This window comes from Hemitrygon akajei, chromosome 2, assembly GCF_048418815.1.
Source record: "Hemitrygon akajei chromosome 2, sHemAka1.3, whole genome shotgun sequence".
Lineage (NCBI taxonomy): Eukaryota > Metazoa > Chordata > Chondrichthyes > Myliobatiformes > Dasyatidae > Hemitrygon > Hemitrygon akajei.
The window spans coordinates 41,399,375-41,415,151 of record NC_133125.1 but is presented as its reverse complement, the minus strand read 5'-3'; the positions used below and the strand labels follow the sequence as shown (position 1 = coordinate 41,415,151).

The 15,777-nt window shown below is 40.0% G+C and overlaps 1 protein-coding gene across 9 annotated transcripts in view; it reads left to right on the top strand.

Annotated features, from left to right (window-relative positions):
- agtpbp1 (ATP/GTP binding carboxypeptidase 1) overlaps nucleotides 1–8,702 on the top strand; it is a 254,072-nt gene extending 245,370 nt beyond the window's left edge. For all 9 annotated transcript variants that reach the window (XM_073071166.1, XM_073071108.1, XM_073071156.1 and 6 more), the window contains one exon: nucleotides 6,370–8,702. In XM_073071166.1, coding sequence (XP_072927267.1) covers nucleotides 6,370–6,562 — 193 coding nt within the window. In that variant the 3' untranslated portion in view covers nucleotides 6,563–8,702. The remainder of the gene's footprint in view (nucleotides 1–6,369) is intronic.
- The last annotated feature ends 7,075 nt before the right edge of the window (nucleotides 8,703–15,777 follow it).

The following is a 15,777-nucleotide window of genomic DNA, read 5'->3' as shown; positions in this document are numbered from 1 at the left end:
GTCTCCAGGCTCCAGGTCAGGTGGGTTCTGTGGTGGTGGTCTATTCAATACTTCTTGGAAGTGTTCCTTCCATCTTGCCAGCTGATCTTCAACCGAAGTGAGCAGATGGCCTGTCGTGTCTCTAACAGGTCTGTTGAAATTGCTTTTCTTCCCTCTCAAAAGTTTAGTTGTCGTGTAGAGTGCCTTGAGGTCCCCTTTACTGGCCGCTGTTTCTGCTATTTCATTGAAGTATGACCTCTTGTCCTTTCTGAGCTGTTTCTTCACCGCCTTGGCCATCACGCTGTACCTGTTGGCGGCAATTTGTTTCTGTTGCCGGGTTCTGGTCTGATTCAACTCCTGTTTGAGCTTTTTCCTCTCCTCCACCTTCTGCCATGTCTCGTCCCTGATCCAAGGTTTACTGTTGACTGGTGGTCTTCCCAGTACTTCTTCGCAGGCTCCTATAGTGGCCTGCTTGAAGGTAATCCAGGCGTGTTCCACTGTTCTCTCATCTTGTTCCTCTATTTGAAGAGCCCCAAAGTGGTTTTGCAAGACAATGTGGAAATCTTCTTACTATCTTTCCTTTTGGTTAGTCCTTTTGGTTTCCTAAGGGTCTCAGCCGGAAACGTCAACAGCGCTTCTCCCTATAGATGCTGCCTGGCCTGCTGTGTTCCACCAGCATTTTGTGTGTGTTGTTGTTTGAATTTCCAGCATCTGCAGATTTCCTCGTGTTTGCTCTGGAAATCTTTGTTGTTCTCTTCCGTCTGTAGTTTTCTAACATCAAACTTTATTCGCGTGTTCTGTTGCTTCTTCTTGGTTGACAGCTTCATCTTCAGCTTTGCAACAACCAAATGGTGGTCAGATCCAATATCTGCTCCTCTTTTGGCTCTCACGTCTTGCAATGAACTTCTCCAGCACTGGCGGACTATGACGTGATCAATCTGGTTCTCTGTTTGATGGTCAGGCGAGACCCAGGTTATCTTGTGACAGCGTTGGTGGGGAAAGAGGGTACCTCCAATGGTCAGTTCGTTGAAGGCACAGAAGGAGTAAGGAGTTCTCCATTTTCATTCATATTCCCCAAACCATTCTGGCCCATCTCTCTCTCCCTGCCAGTGTTATCGCTGCCTACTTTGGCATTCAGATCTCCCATGACGATCAAAATATCTTGCTTAGGTACCTTTCCAACTACTGCTTGAAGCTGGGTGTAGAAGAGATCTTTTCCTTCTTCCTCTGCGTTGTTAGTTGGGGCGTAGCACAGGATAATGGATACCTTCTGGAATCTGGACTCGAACCTGGCTGTGATGATACGGTCGGACACTGGTTCCCATTCTATCAAACTTCTGGCTGCTTCTTTGGACAACATCAGGGCCACACCAGCCTCATGCGGGTCTTCCTCTTTTTCTTTACCAGAATAGAGCAGAGTTTTTCCCGTCTGCAGTTTGGTCTCACCAAAAGTATTCCACCTTGCTTCGCACATGCCCAGGAGTGTGAGGTGGTATCGATTCATTTCCTTCACTGCCTGTGCGCACCTACCTGTCTCCCAAAGAAATCTCACATTCCATGTTCCGATTAGGATAGATTTCTTCTGTGAGAGCAGCTTTGGAGCCTCCATTATGGTTTTCCTCGGGTGAAGGAGGGTTGTCAGCCCTGCAGCTTCCTGACGGGTTTGGTTGCAGTGCATCATCAGCCTCCTGAATGGGGCCCTGCTTTTCCCGAGATCTGGGTTAGTGGTTGATAATCTGTTGACCGTTTCTGTAACAATTGCTTGTTTTACGTGAACGGGTTGTTAGCCCATTGCACAACCCCCAGCCTGGAGGACCAGGGGTTTTCTGTCGGGGTCACCTTCCCCTAGGCGATGGCATTTCCATGCTAACGAGCTCCACCTGCCCGGGTTTGAAATCAGAGTTTACCCTCTCCTAGATAGGCTGCCATCCAAGGCTAACGAGTCCTATCTACCCGGGTTTGGAATCGGAGTTCCTTCTCCTAGGCTATGTTGGTTCACGGCACCTTCTTCCATATTATCCGCTGCATCCCTCACACGAGGGATCCCCCATCCACCACCCAGGGCACGCGCCTCAATGCCGTATAGCCCCAGCGCGAGGGTTTGATATGTTGCATATGTTTTTAGTTTCATCGGTATATTTACTCTAGTATTCCTTTAAACTTCTGGTAGGTTTTTAAAGTGTACATGCAGTAAGAAAAGTTTTGATAATCTAACTTATTTTGAGTAAAAGTGATAATTTTGTGTCCAAATGAAGATTCTATGCAGCTCTGAAAAAGAAATGTAACAGGGTTGTTATTTAAGTTGTGCCTTGCTGTAACAAGAGGAGAAATAAATCTACGTCTTCAAATATTTTTATGCAAAGGTTGTTAAAGACAAAAAAATTGATGTTTTGTATGACCAAATTTTCCTGCATCTTGTTAAATATTATTGAGTTAAAATGTGCAGTCAATATATTTAAATTAAATTTAAGTTCCTTCATAAAATTTGCAGAGCTGGTGAGTCTAGAAAGATTACAATCACTGCAGGAAGCCTTTTCTTGACAGACTTCACATCTCATCAGTTTCATCTGTTAAATTCTTAGTGCAGTTTTTTTCATTAATCTTCAATCTACATTGAATTGCGCTGAAATCTGACTCCAACATTATGCATTTATCAGACGAGGCCTTGCACCTGTGCTCCTGTAGAGAGGTCAAAGTTCAGGACTTCAACCACTTCTGTGTAGCCAACCTGAAATAATCCTTCATAATTTTTCACAATTAACAGGTAAAACAAAAAAAGTATAAAAAGATGTTATTCAAAGAGAGCTTTATACCTTTTGATTGTGATACGTCTAACTGTATATTGATCTGATTGTGTGTATAATTTTAGTGTTTGGGCAATATCCTTCCACTTTATTGCTTGTACGTTGCGATGGAGATGCAACATTAAAGATTTTTACTCCCTTGGATGTAGGAAATAAAATAAATAAATAAATAGAAATTGAAGTAGGTCTGTCTAATTATGTTTTAAAATAAAATTGCTCTTCTTGGCATGTGATCTGCTCTCAAAAATTAATGTGAATCTTGTTTCATTTGATTACAATGTAAAACTGAGAAGTTGTAGACCTTAATGCCAACTTAGGCCGAATTTTGAACCACTATACTTGCCTAATGAAATATTAAAAAGCACTTAGTGCAGCCAACCAATATCTTTAGCAGTTCCCAGGAGGGAGCAGTGAAACTCGGGGTATTTTTTTTTGCTTCTGTCCCAAGTAGCTTAGGGTGTCTTAACAGGAATCTTGTTTCTCAAACCTCTGCATTTTCACTAATGGCTGATAATCAGTTTAGGCTCTTCAAAAGTGTTTTATCACTTTGCTGGAAGGACCAATTAGAATGCCTCTGAGCCATTACATGCTTCTGCATTACCTTTGTGTCTTGGAGATACATAAAAGAAAATTGAGTTTTGTTAGTACGAGATATTGAGACCTAACATTTGATGCTCTCATCTTTGTTATGAATATTCTTAATGCTACTGCCAAGGTTGGGTGTGAAAGTTTATAGATGTGCAGAGCGTCACCCTGCCTAATAAAGGATGAGAAAATCAGAAGCAATTTTAAGCAAAGTTTCACTTGTACATGTTTGACTGTACAGAATGTAACTGGGGGCAGATGGGCAAAAAGCTCGGCGTGAACTTGGCGAATTCTAGGGCTCAATTTGGTGCCACACAAATCTGACTGTATGGAAAGCTAATCATGCCTTAATTTTAGTTAATTAGGCTATTTCATTAAAAGGTTGAGTATGTATAACTTGTAGTAATTTACATTTATATAATCAAAGTGTTGTTTTCCTACAGCTGTAGATACGAGACAAATATTCAAGATTTGACCTGTATTCTGAAGTATCAAAAGCCTTGCATCTCTCCTGCAGCATTAGATGCCTTCCTCCTAAAGCTCTCTATGAAAGGAGGTTTATTGATGTTGGCTGTGTTGCAAGGGATAGCTTGACAACTCTTCCCCAATGTAGGGGTCACATGATGACATCATTTTATGTGCTCTGCTCATACCCCCGCAGCCCTAACTAGAGTCCTGGGGAACTGGTGATTGTACTAAGCTTTACTTTCCAGAAGGAATTTAATGAAGAGTGCATCAAAGGTTTTTTTACAGAAAATAATAGCTATGATGTAGGGAATGTGTTAATTACAATAAGTAACAAGTTAGAACACACTCTGACCTTTTACTTCCTTGCACCTGTCTATTGCTTCTCCCAGGTCCCCTCCTCCTTTCTTTTCTCCTATAGTGTACTCTTCTCTCCTATTGGATTCTTTCTTCTCCAGTCCTTGAGCTTTCCCACCCACCTGGCTTAATCTATCACCTTCCAACCAACCCCTTTCCTGCACCCCCCCCCCACCTTTTTATTCCAGCACCTTCACCCTTCTCAGAAGGGTCTCGACACAAAACGTCGATTGTTTACTCTTTTCCGTAGATACTGCCTAACCTGCTGAGTTCCTCCAGCATTTTGTATGTGCTCCTTTGGATTTCCAGCATCTGTAGTCTTCCAGCTGTTTGTGATAGAGTACGTTGAATCCTTGCTGACTAATTAGAAATGGAGAGTAGGCATAATTGAGCCATTTTTGGGTCAGCAAACTGTGACGAGTGGCTTGCTGCAGTGATCAGTGTTGCGGTTTAATCATTTAACAATTTATATCAATGACTTGGATCAAGGTACTAAGGTATGTTGCTAAATTTACTGATAGTGCAAAGGTGGTGAGAGAGCAAATTATAAAGAGAAGATAAAGAAATTCCAAGAGATGTAGCTAGGATAAGGGGATGCAAAATAGGAAATAATGTAGGAAAATGGAAACAAATGCTCTTCATTAGATGAGAAACAAGGTATATTATCTAAATGGTGAGAAACTGTAGAGCTCTGAGAAGCAAACAGATCTGGATGGCCTAGTGCATTATCTGCAAACAGCTCGTATGTTCACCTCAAAACTAGACCTTGGCCTCAATACCTTCTTGTGCATTTGGATCCTCACTTGTAGACCCAAGTCAGTTGGGATTGGCAACAACAGCTCCATCAGCACAGTCGCACCACAAGGCTGTGTGCTTGGCTCCCTGCTCTACTCGCTAAGCACAGCTCCAATGCAATATTCAAATTTACTGATGACACCACTGTCGTAGGCCGAATCAAAGGTGATAATGAGTCAGCATATAGAAGGGAGATTGAAAATCTGGCTGAGTGGTGCTATAACAGCAAACTCTTACTAAAAGTCAAAGAGCTGATTGTTGACTTCAGGAGGAGGAAATCAAGAGGTCCATGAGCCAGTCCTCATTGGATGATTGGAGATAGAGAGAGTCAGCAAATTTAAATTCCTCAGTGCTATTATTTCAGAGAACCTGTCCTAGGTCCATGAGCCAGTCCTCATTGGAGGATCAGAGGCGGAGAGGGTCAGCAACTTTAAATTCCTCGGGATTACCTGTCCTGGGCTCAGCCCCTAAGTGGAATTACAAAGAAAGCACTTTGTAATCCTAACCCTGAAGCCCACACACAGCTGGGGCATTCAGACTATCACATGGTTCTTCATGTCTGCAAGGATAGCTACAGCACAATTCCCTTTTTAAATGCTTATGAAATGTTGTGCAAATATTGATGATTTTCTTCAAAAAAATCTAAATTATGTACACGTGTGTGCTCTTTTACTCTTTGGGGAGTGAAGTAAGTTTTATTGTTCTGCAGGTCACATTCTATGACAAAGGCTTGAGTTTCTGCTTTTAAAAAGATTGAAGTCACTATTTTGGATCATTATATAATGTCCTGCTTTCCAGATGGCTACTCACTTCTGATGATTATATCATCAGAAGCATTGGTTTCAATTTTCTGTTTATCAACAAGTGTCTCTCTTTATTTTTTTAAAAGTATCTTTTGACAAATCCAAAACAGTCTGTGTTAATTGTTGCATTATAATTTATAACTAAAATAGAATTCTTTGGTTCATTGATACATTGGAACCTTAGAGACCAAGTAGAATGTTTTCTGTGGCAATCAAATGATAAAATATTGATTATTATGGAACATTTCTGAGTGCTTTTGTTCAGCCAGTTCTTCTTGTTTAAGCAGTGTCTTTGCAGTAAAAAGAGGCAAGAATATTTGGGCTGTTGTTGAAGTTGTCCCTTTGGCTTTTTATGGTGCAAGTCAAATCTATTCAGTTTTGATATGAAATGGCACCATCTGTTAACATCTGTTGTGTTTGTTAAAGTTGGTGACCTGAATTTTCTTATTAGAAAAATAATCATTTTTGTGTTTTAGCACAGACCACAAATAACCAAATCCTGCAAATGCATTTTATTGGAGGTTGATGGTTTCAGCCACACTTTTTGATTTGTGCTTTAAATGTTTTTTCCCCCTATCCAGTCCTACTACACAAGTCCTTGATGAGGACGAACCACGTTGCCTTGAAGAGGTTGATTACAGTGCTGAGAGCAGTGACGAGCAGGACGTTGATCTGAATGAGACAGCAGACTTCGACCCACAGTACTTCGACGCGAGTACACAGGAGGAGCAACTTTCCGATTCTGACATCCCAAAGAGAGACACCTTTCTTTAAGTTATAAATCACCAAAGAGGCTGGAAAAATATCTTATAGTCAATCAAAGAAAACAAATCAGGGTTAAAATATCTGCCTTGAGTAAGAGATAGCTACTCAGTCATATTGGCTAAATTAAAAAATAAATATACTGCTGATAACATTGGAAAATGGAACTGTGTGTTATTTAACATTGACTTCAGGTGCATTTCTAAACAGTAAGTCAGGAGATGCTGCTCTGCTGCTTTTACTTCCGGAAAAGGCAGCTGCATGGCTAAATTATTGTTCCCACTGGTTTCGTACACAATTTTATTTGCTTCCCTTCATTGTGTTTGTACGCACAACTTGTTTTTTAAGATATGTACCAGTAATAATTTGAAAATATTGTGGAGAAGTTGGTTATAGGTTGTTTGCTGCAACTTCCTATGATGTATGTATGTATTTATTTCTCTTTTTATTTTAATTGTTGTAACAGACACATGATTCCAGAATTGCTTGAAATGAAGTATGCTGCTTCAGCTACAAGGTTTAAATATTTCAATAATACTGTTACTGTTACATCGATTTGAACTGTATCTAACTTGTTGAAAAAATAAGTTGCACTTTGCTCTGAATCACAAAAATTAATAGCTGGCTTTTATTGTATTTAATTAGTACATAACCTATATTATCCACAATGTTGATGTGTAGCCTCTATGTACAGTCCATGGTAAGTGGCTTCTCATTGATAATGAAACAATGTAATTTTGATTTTCAGACTATGAATTAAAGGTTTTGTATTGTGTAGTGCATGTGCATGTCAGTACATTTTCCTCTCTGTGCACAAATGGCAGCATTTGAATATACACTATCATCAGCAGGGAGCCCACTGCATACTACAGTGCAGGGCATTGACCTCAGGCACTAGCCATTGGACCTAACCGAGCAATTGGTTTCCTATACTGGTAGCTCATTAGCTGCATGATTGAATTGAAGTTCATGACTACAAAGTGAACTTTTTAAACCTAATAGCTATAATCAAATAAATGCTAGTTCATACAGCATATATATTTAAGTTTGGTTGAAGAAACTCAGGTCCTTGGATAAATTATTGGTGTCATCAATGAGGCATACAATAAAATCTGAAGTGTAGCGTGCAGATCAGAATCAGGTTTAATATCACTGGCATATGTCATGAAATTTGTTGTTTTGCAGCAGCAGTACTTGCAATACATAATAACTAAATTATAATAAGTATATATAAAAATGAAGCAATTATAATGTTATTGTGACTGTCTTAGTGATGACTTGAAATATTTACAATAGTTAATTTATAAAAGTGAGAATATGCTTGGAGCTACAGACAATGGATAATGGGGAGCATTTGAAGGTTGTTTTTCAGATGGTGTGTGGCTCTCATTAATCAGGGCACTGAGTACATGAACTGTGAGGTAATGTTGCAGCTCTTTAAAACTTTCAGACCACACTTGGAATATTGTGTTCATTTCCAGTCACCTCACTACAAGAAGGATGTGGAAGTTTTAAAGAGGGTGCAGAAGACACTTACCAGGATTAGAGAATATATTTTATGAGGAAAGGTTGAGCAAGCTATGGCTTTTCTCTGTGGAATAATGGAGAATGAAAGGCAACTTGATAGAGATGAGATTATGAGAAGCACAGTTAGAGTGGACTTGCCCCAGAGTGGCAATGGGCAACACCAGAGGGCATCCTTTTAAGGTGAGTGGGGGGAAAATTAGGGGAGATAGGTCAGAGGTAGGTTTTTTAACATAGAAAGTGTCAAGTGCCTAGGATGCACTGCCTGAAGTGGTGGTAGTGGCTGATACAATAAAGATATTTAACAGGTCTGTACTCTGCTATGTTCAATGTACAACAATGGTTACATTCCAGTGCAGATTTAGGGTTCCTAATCTGTAGCTGCATATCTGCACATGTCAACTCCTAAGTGCTTTGAGATTGGTCCACACTTCAGAGGGTCAAAATCTATTTGTGTAAAATTTCTGTAAATGGTTTTGGATTTTTGTGCACAGGCTAGTCAAGTGTCAGCAATCTCTGACAATAGTTTTCTCTATTTATTTCACAATGCTACTTTCATGGCACCTTTTATGATTTTAAAGTGTCCCCATGTATTTGAAAAGGAATAAATTATGTTTGAAACATACAAGTTGTTCAGTTTTAAGAAATGTATACCTGGTTCCATAAACAACAATGGGTGATTCAGATTGCCCCTATTTTCTCATGTTTTGAATTTAGATTCCAAAATCTCCAAAACACTTGTAAACCAGTAGCACAAGACTCTACCATTGAATAAAGTAGTGCTGAGGGTTACAGGTATCCAGCAACAAAGACTATGTATTCACATAAATAGCCATATATTCTGCTGTGCTTTCCACAAGAACCTGCCATCAAAGGCTGAAATTAACAACTCTTGTACTTGGGTCATCAGTTGTTTCTTAGCTGTAGCACTAGAAATCCTTCCTACCGTTCCTGTACCAGGTTGGGCCTAACACAAAGTGGCAAGTCTATTCATTTGAAAGGAGAAGAATGCCATTGAGGGTTTTAGGTTCAGATTTGCTTATCACATGCATGTGGAAACACAGTGAAATGAGTCATTTATGTTAACAACCAAAACATGTGAGGGTAGCACACATGTCGGCACACATTCTGGCACAACATAGCATCATAGCATACCCACAATGTTCAGCAGAGCAAATTGCAAGAAGCCACAAAACAACAGCAAAAACAAGCCCCTTTCCTCCCTCCCACCCACACACATGGACAGTCTTCCAACTTCAATGCAGGCCTCCAGCATCTAGTCTTGGGCCATTTGGATTTGACTTCCAGACTTCCAATTAACCTTTGGGCTTCGATCTTCAGTATTGACCCTGGACTCGGCGGTGACAGGACCTCAGCCTCCAGGATCACCGACGGCCTGGCCCATGCGCTTCCTCATGCTTCCTGCTTGCACAGGCGTTCAATCCCGGGTCCCACCAACCTGGGTTAGTCAACATCTATGGACGTCCTTCATCACCCATCCACATTGCTGGACTTGGAGCACAGAACGGTGGCCTGACCCCTAATTTCTCCACATCCCTGTCCCTAACCCCTAATCTGACCTCTTAACTCTCCAACATCCCTGACTAAACTCTAACCTGATCCTTAACTCCCATCTCTGTCCCAAAAACCATCCCATGAACTTAAAAAAAACTAGGACTGAGCCACAATCTCAATGGAGACTGCAACTCGGTGCCAGGATGAAGGGTAAATGTCTTCCATATTTGCATCTTTAAAAACACTCAATTAAAGCAAATTTAAGCACATTTATTTTTAAGGATGAAAGTATTTTATGACTATAGTTTGTGAATGCCATAACTTCCACTTAGAGGTTGCATCTCCAAACTGCACAGTGTCCTGAGTACACTACTTGTTCTACATCTTGCAACTCCCTGTGCAACAGCACTTTCGGAGTATATTTCCCAGAAGGATTGCAGTAGCTCATGATGCTGGTTCACTACTTCCTTCCTAAGACATCTAGGAATTGGATTTAAATACTGGCCATTCCAGTGATGGCCACATCCCCCTCCAGAAAAAAATTGAAGAAAGCATTTGCAAGCATTCAAACTCTTTCTAATCAGTAAACCTAGGGGCCTGACCTAATTGGCGATTGAGACAGGTGTGGGACTTGTCTATTCCATGCTGGGCTCCTGGGGTCAGACAAAAGCCTTGAGGAAGTTTATGCTTGAAAGTCCACTCCAGATAAGTGAGGTTTGGTGGGCTTGAACTTGGTCAGTTTGCTTCTATGTGGAAAATCCACCCCGTTATAATGGTACATCTGCTGTCATGAACTAAATATGACTCTGGTGAGTTTGAAACATATATCCCATGTTTGTAGCATAGTCTTTATTTAGATACATACATAGAAACATAGAAAACCTACAGCACAATACAGGTCCTTCGGCCTACAAAGTCGTACCGAACATGTCCCTACCTTAGAAATTACGAGGCTTACCTATAGACCTCTATTTTTCTAAGCTCCATGTACCTATCCAAAAGTCTCTTAAAAGACCCTATCATATCCGCCTCCACCACCTTTGCCGGCAGTCCATTCAACACACTCACCACTCTCTGTGTAAAAAACTTACCCCTGACATCACCGCTGTACCTACTCCCCAGCACCTTAAACCTGTGCCCTCCTGTGGCAGTCATTTCAGCCCTGGGAAAAAGCCTCTGACTATCCACACGATCAATGCCTCTCATCATCTTCTACAGCTCTATCAGGTCACCTGTCATCCTCTGTCGCTCCAAGGAGAGAAGGCCGAGTTCACTCAATCTGTTTTGATAAGGCATGCTCCCCAGTTCAGGCAACATCCTTGTAAATCTCCTCTGCACCCTTTCTATGGTTTCTACATCCTTCCTGTAGTGAGGCAACCAGAACTGAGCACTGTACTCCAAGTGGGGTCTGACCAGGATCCTATATAGCTGCAACATTACCTCTCAGCTCCTAAATTCAATTCCACGATCGACGAAGGCCAATACACTGTATGCCTTCTTAACCACAGAATCAACCTGTGCAGCAGCTTTGAGTGTCCTATGGACTCGGACCCCAAGATCCCTCTGATCCTCCACACTGCCAAGAGTCATACCATTAATACTATATTCAGCCATCATATTTGACCTACCAAAATGAACCACTTCACACTTCTCGGGGTTGAACTCCATCTGCCACTTCTCAGCCCAGATTTGCATCCTATCAATGTCCCGTTGTAACCTCTGACAGTCTTCCACTCTACCACAACACCCCTAACCTTTGTGTCATCAATTAAAGATACTTAATTAAAAGAAAATTATATAAGCCATGTTTCAGTGATAATCAGTATGTAGTCAGTATCAAAGGACTGTAGCAGTTGAATCCTCCAGTGACTCCTTGCCCAAGATTTGGTTACTAATAATTGCAAGCACCTTGATCTTCATTGTTATTTTGATTGGAAATTCTGGAGCTTCTGTCCTGTGCTGCTATTCAAGGGACAAATACTAGCTAAGTTCTGGGAGAGCTCCCTCGCTTTTCAGAATCATGTCATGGGATATTTTTATGCACATATGTAAAAGGGGAACTTTGGAAATTGAACTTAATATTAGTGAAGTGAATAATAAATTCTGATGGACTGTGCTGTATGTGGAAATTTAATGAAGCATAATTGGAATGACCAACCAAGTGAATAGGCAGCATTTCTGCTGCATCCTTATTAATACTGCTGTGCACTAATAGTGAGCAGGATCATTGTATTTATGCAATATCATTCAGTTTGTGCATACACTATGTGTTATAACAACATGTGTATGTAATACTGTACAGTCACCTGGTTAATCTCAGCAAACATGACTGTATATGTCATTCTTAATTTCACAATTGTAAACCATTGTGATCTTTATCTGATAAGTTGCATTTAGCAACTTACTGAAGGTATTTGGCTTCCATTGCTCATCCTTTTAAATGTGCGAATACATCATTTTGCCAAATAGATGCATTCCTAACAAATACCATGAAAGATTTAAAACCTACATAGTGCTGCAATATTCAGAAGGTAGCGAGATATGATGGGATGAATTAAATTATTAATGATCAAAGTTATTGTTTTACAATTCATAGCAAAATTGGTACCTCCAATACATTCTATGGGGTGGATTTATTTGAAAGCATAAAATATGCCATAATTTAAATAAAAAATTTGTTAAGTGGACAATGGACATAACTTGTTTAATGTTCTATTTAAGTATCAAGGTATATTCATGAATTGCATTCAGAGAATGTTACTGTTAAAAGTAAATAGTTGCCATCATTATATAGTATCCATTAGCATCTGACTAATTTAAATATCATAAAATGTATTTATGTTTTATTGTAAATATTTCAATGGCTTTAATACTTAGTTCTATTTATACATATTTTTCAAACTCGGATGGAGAATTAGAAAAGTTAAGTTTTTTGGAAGGTTGTCACTATTGGAGGATAGGAAAATGAATCATTTGTCTTCAGAAAGCAATTGAATAACAGATTCATTTCAATATGCTTCATGTTACTGCATCCAGTGCATGGGGCATGTATTTTGAATGACTTGTGACCATTTGTGCATGTCAACCTTCCCATAAGGACAGAGCAGAGTCAATGGGGGCACTTCAATATACTGTATTTCTCTTCTAATGCAGTTCATTATTTCTGTATAGATTTTATTGACTTGCATACTTTAAATGTATCAGCACTAATTTGGTAGTCCAAGCTTCATATGTAATTCCAAAGGTCTGAAAATATGGTGCAGAGAATGAAGGGAAAACAAGTGAATATCTTGTATTCCAAATATAATTGCTCTCCGGGTATTTGGATTTTTCAGCTGCACTTTTCATTCTTGAGGTTTCTATTGTTAATAATATATAAAACTATGATGTCTTCTAAACTAGGTTTCCAATATGCTCCAATTTTTGTTGGGCTGTAACAAATTCATTGATCCTGTTACAGTATTATCAGTATCATATGTTATATTCCAGGAAAGTACTTTGACGTACCAGTATTGATTCCTAATATTACATTTTGAAGGTCCTCTTAAGCCCCCTCCCAATCCCTAAGAGTGAACCTTGGATTGTCTTAATTCTTTAATCAGTCTCCTTGACTTTATAATTTAGATTGTGCATTCACAAAATTCAAACAATCTTCTGGCCACTTTGCAGTTTTGTGTTATAATATAATTCACTTAACTGATCAACTGGCTGGAGTGTTCCCCAATATTTTTAACCTCTCACTTTGACAATCTGAAGTACCCAGCTGCTTTAAGCAGACTTTAATTATACCGGTTCTGAAGAAGAACATAGTAGCTTGCCTTAATGACTTGTCCAGTAACACTTACATCCACTGTGATGTAGTAATCTGTGAGGTTGGTAATGAAACATATCAACTTCTGCCTGACAAGCCACTTGGATCCACTCCAGTTTATCTATTGTCACAACAGGTAGAAAACAGATGAAATTTCATTGGCTCGTCACTCAACCCTGGAACATCTGGACAGGGAAGATGAAAACCCTCAAAACTAATCAACAAACTTCAAGATCTAAGCCTCAATACCTCCTTGTGCAACTGGATCCTCAATTTTCTCACTTGCAAATCCCAGTCAGTTTAGATTGGCAACAATAGCCCCTGTACAAACTCCATCAGCACATGTGCATCACAAGGCTGTGTCCTAAGTCTGTGCTCTACTTGTCTTATACCCATGACTGTGTGGCTAAGCACAGCACCAATGCCATATTTAAGTTTGCAGATGGCACCTCTGTCATTGGCAGAATCAAAGGTTCATCAAAGATGGTGTCGAATCAGCATATAGGAGGGAGATTGACAAGCTGACCGAGTGGTGCCGCAGCAACAACCTCTCACTTGGTGTCAGCAAGACCAAGGAGCTGATTATCAGCTTCAGGAGAAGGAAGCCAAATCCAGTTCTCATTGGAGAATCAGAGGTGGAGAGGGTCAGCACGTTTAAATTCCTCCATTATCATTTCAGAGGACCTGTCCTAGGTCCAGCATCTAAGTGTCATTATGAAAAAGCACAGCAACACTTCTGCTTCCTTTGAAGTTTGTGAAGGTTCAACACGTCGTCTAAAATTTGATACATTTCTATAGATGTGCGGGGGAGAGCATATTGACTAGTTGCATCATGGTCTGGTATGGAAATACCTAATGCATTTGAATGGAACTGCCTACAAAAGTAGTGGATACAGTCAAGTCATTCATATAACCATATAACAATTACAGCATGGAAACAGGCCATCTCGGCCCTTCTAGTCCGTGCCGAAGCTTACTCTCACCTAGTCCCACTGGCCCACACTCAGCCCATAACCCTCCATTCCTTTCCTGTCCATATACCTATCCAATTTTACTTTAAATGACAATACCAAACCTGCCTCTACCACTTCTACTGGAAGCTCATTCCACACAGCTACCACTCTCTGAGTAAAGAAGTTCCCCCTCGTGTTACCCCTAAACTTTTGCCCCCTAACTCTCAAATCATGTCCTCTTGTTTGAATCTCCCCTACTCTCAATGGAAAAAGCCTATCCACGTCAACTCTATCTTTCCCCCTCATAATTTTAAATACCTCTATCAAGTCCCCCCTCAACCATCTACGCTCCAAAGAATAAAGACCTAACTTGTTCAGCCTCTCCCTGTAACTTAGGTGCTGAAACCCAGGTAACATTCTAGTAAATCTTCTCTGTACTCTCTCTATTTTGTTGACATCTTTCCTATAATTCAGTGACCAGAACCATACACAATACTCCAAATTCGGCCTTACCAATGCCTTGTACAATTTTAACATTACATCCCAACTCCTGAACTCAATACTCTGATTTATAAAGGCCAACATACCAAAAGCTTTCTTCACCACCCTATCCACATGAGATTCCACCTTCAGGGAACCACGCACCATTATTCCTAGATCACTCTGTCATGGTCACCATTGAGCACATCTACATGGAACGCTGTTGCAGGAAAGCAGCTTCCATCATCAGGAACCCCCACCACCCAGGCCATGCTCTCTTCTCGCTGCTGCCATCAGGAAGAAGGTCCCACACCATCAGGAATAATTATTGCCCCTCATTAAGAGAGCCCAAGGGTGCAAACTTAAAGGACTGAAATATACCTTGAGGAGTCCAGATCCCTAGTGTACAAATATACATTTTGCAAATGTTATTCCTTTCTTCTGCTTAAAGTTTTATAAGCTGGAAATTGGGGACTGGATATGAACAAAGAAATGATTCTGTGTTTCTTCAAGAAGTTTATGCGGATATGAGAAGTGTTTAACATTTCAGCCATCTTTTCTTTATTATTGAATGTAATGAATGCTAAAATTTTATCTCACACTTAGAAAAAAATAAACTTTGCTGTGTTTGAAGTTATTTACAGAGTTTAACAACAAAGAAAGCCAGTATAAATCTTGTACATTTCTGTTATAAACATCTTTTGTATCCTTTTCCTTTTATTTTAATGCTCATGTTTGTATTTTTATCTGAACTATTGGAAGAAGCGGAGACCTGAATTCCACAATGGTCTGTGTAGATCTGGCTGTTGTTGTACATTATGTAATCATTTTAATTCTGGGTACTACTTTCTCACAGAATAAAAATTGGCAATTTTGGATTGGTATTTTGGGAATGGGACTGACAAAATTTTGGGATAATTTGTTTTCCTTAACATGAATGGATC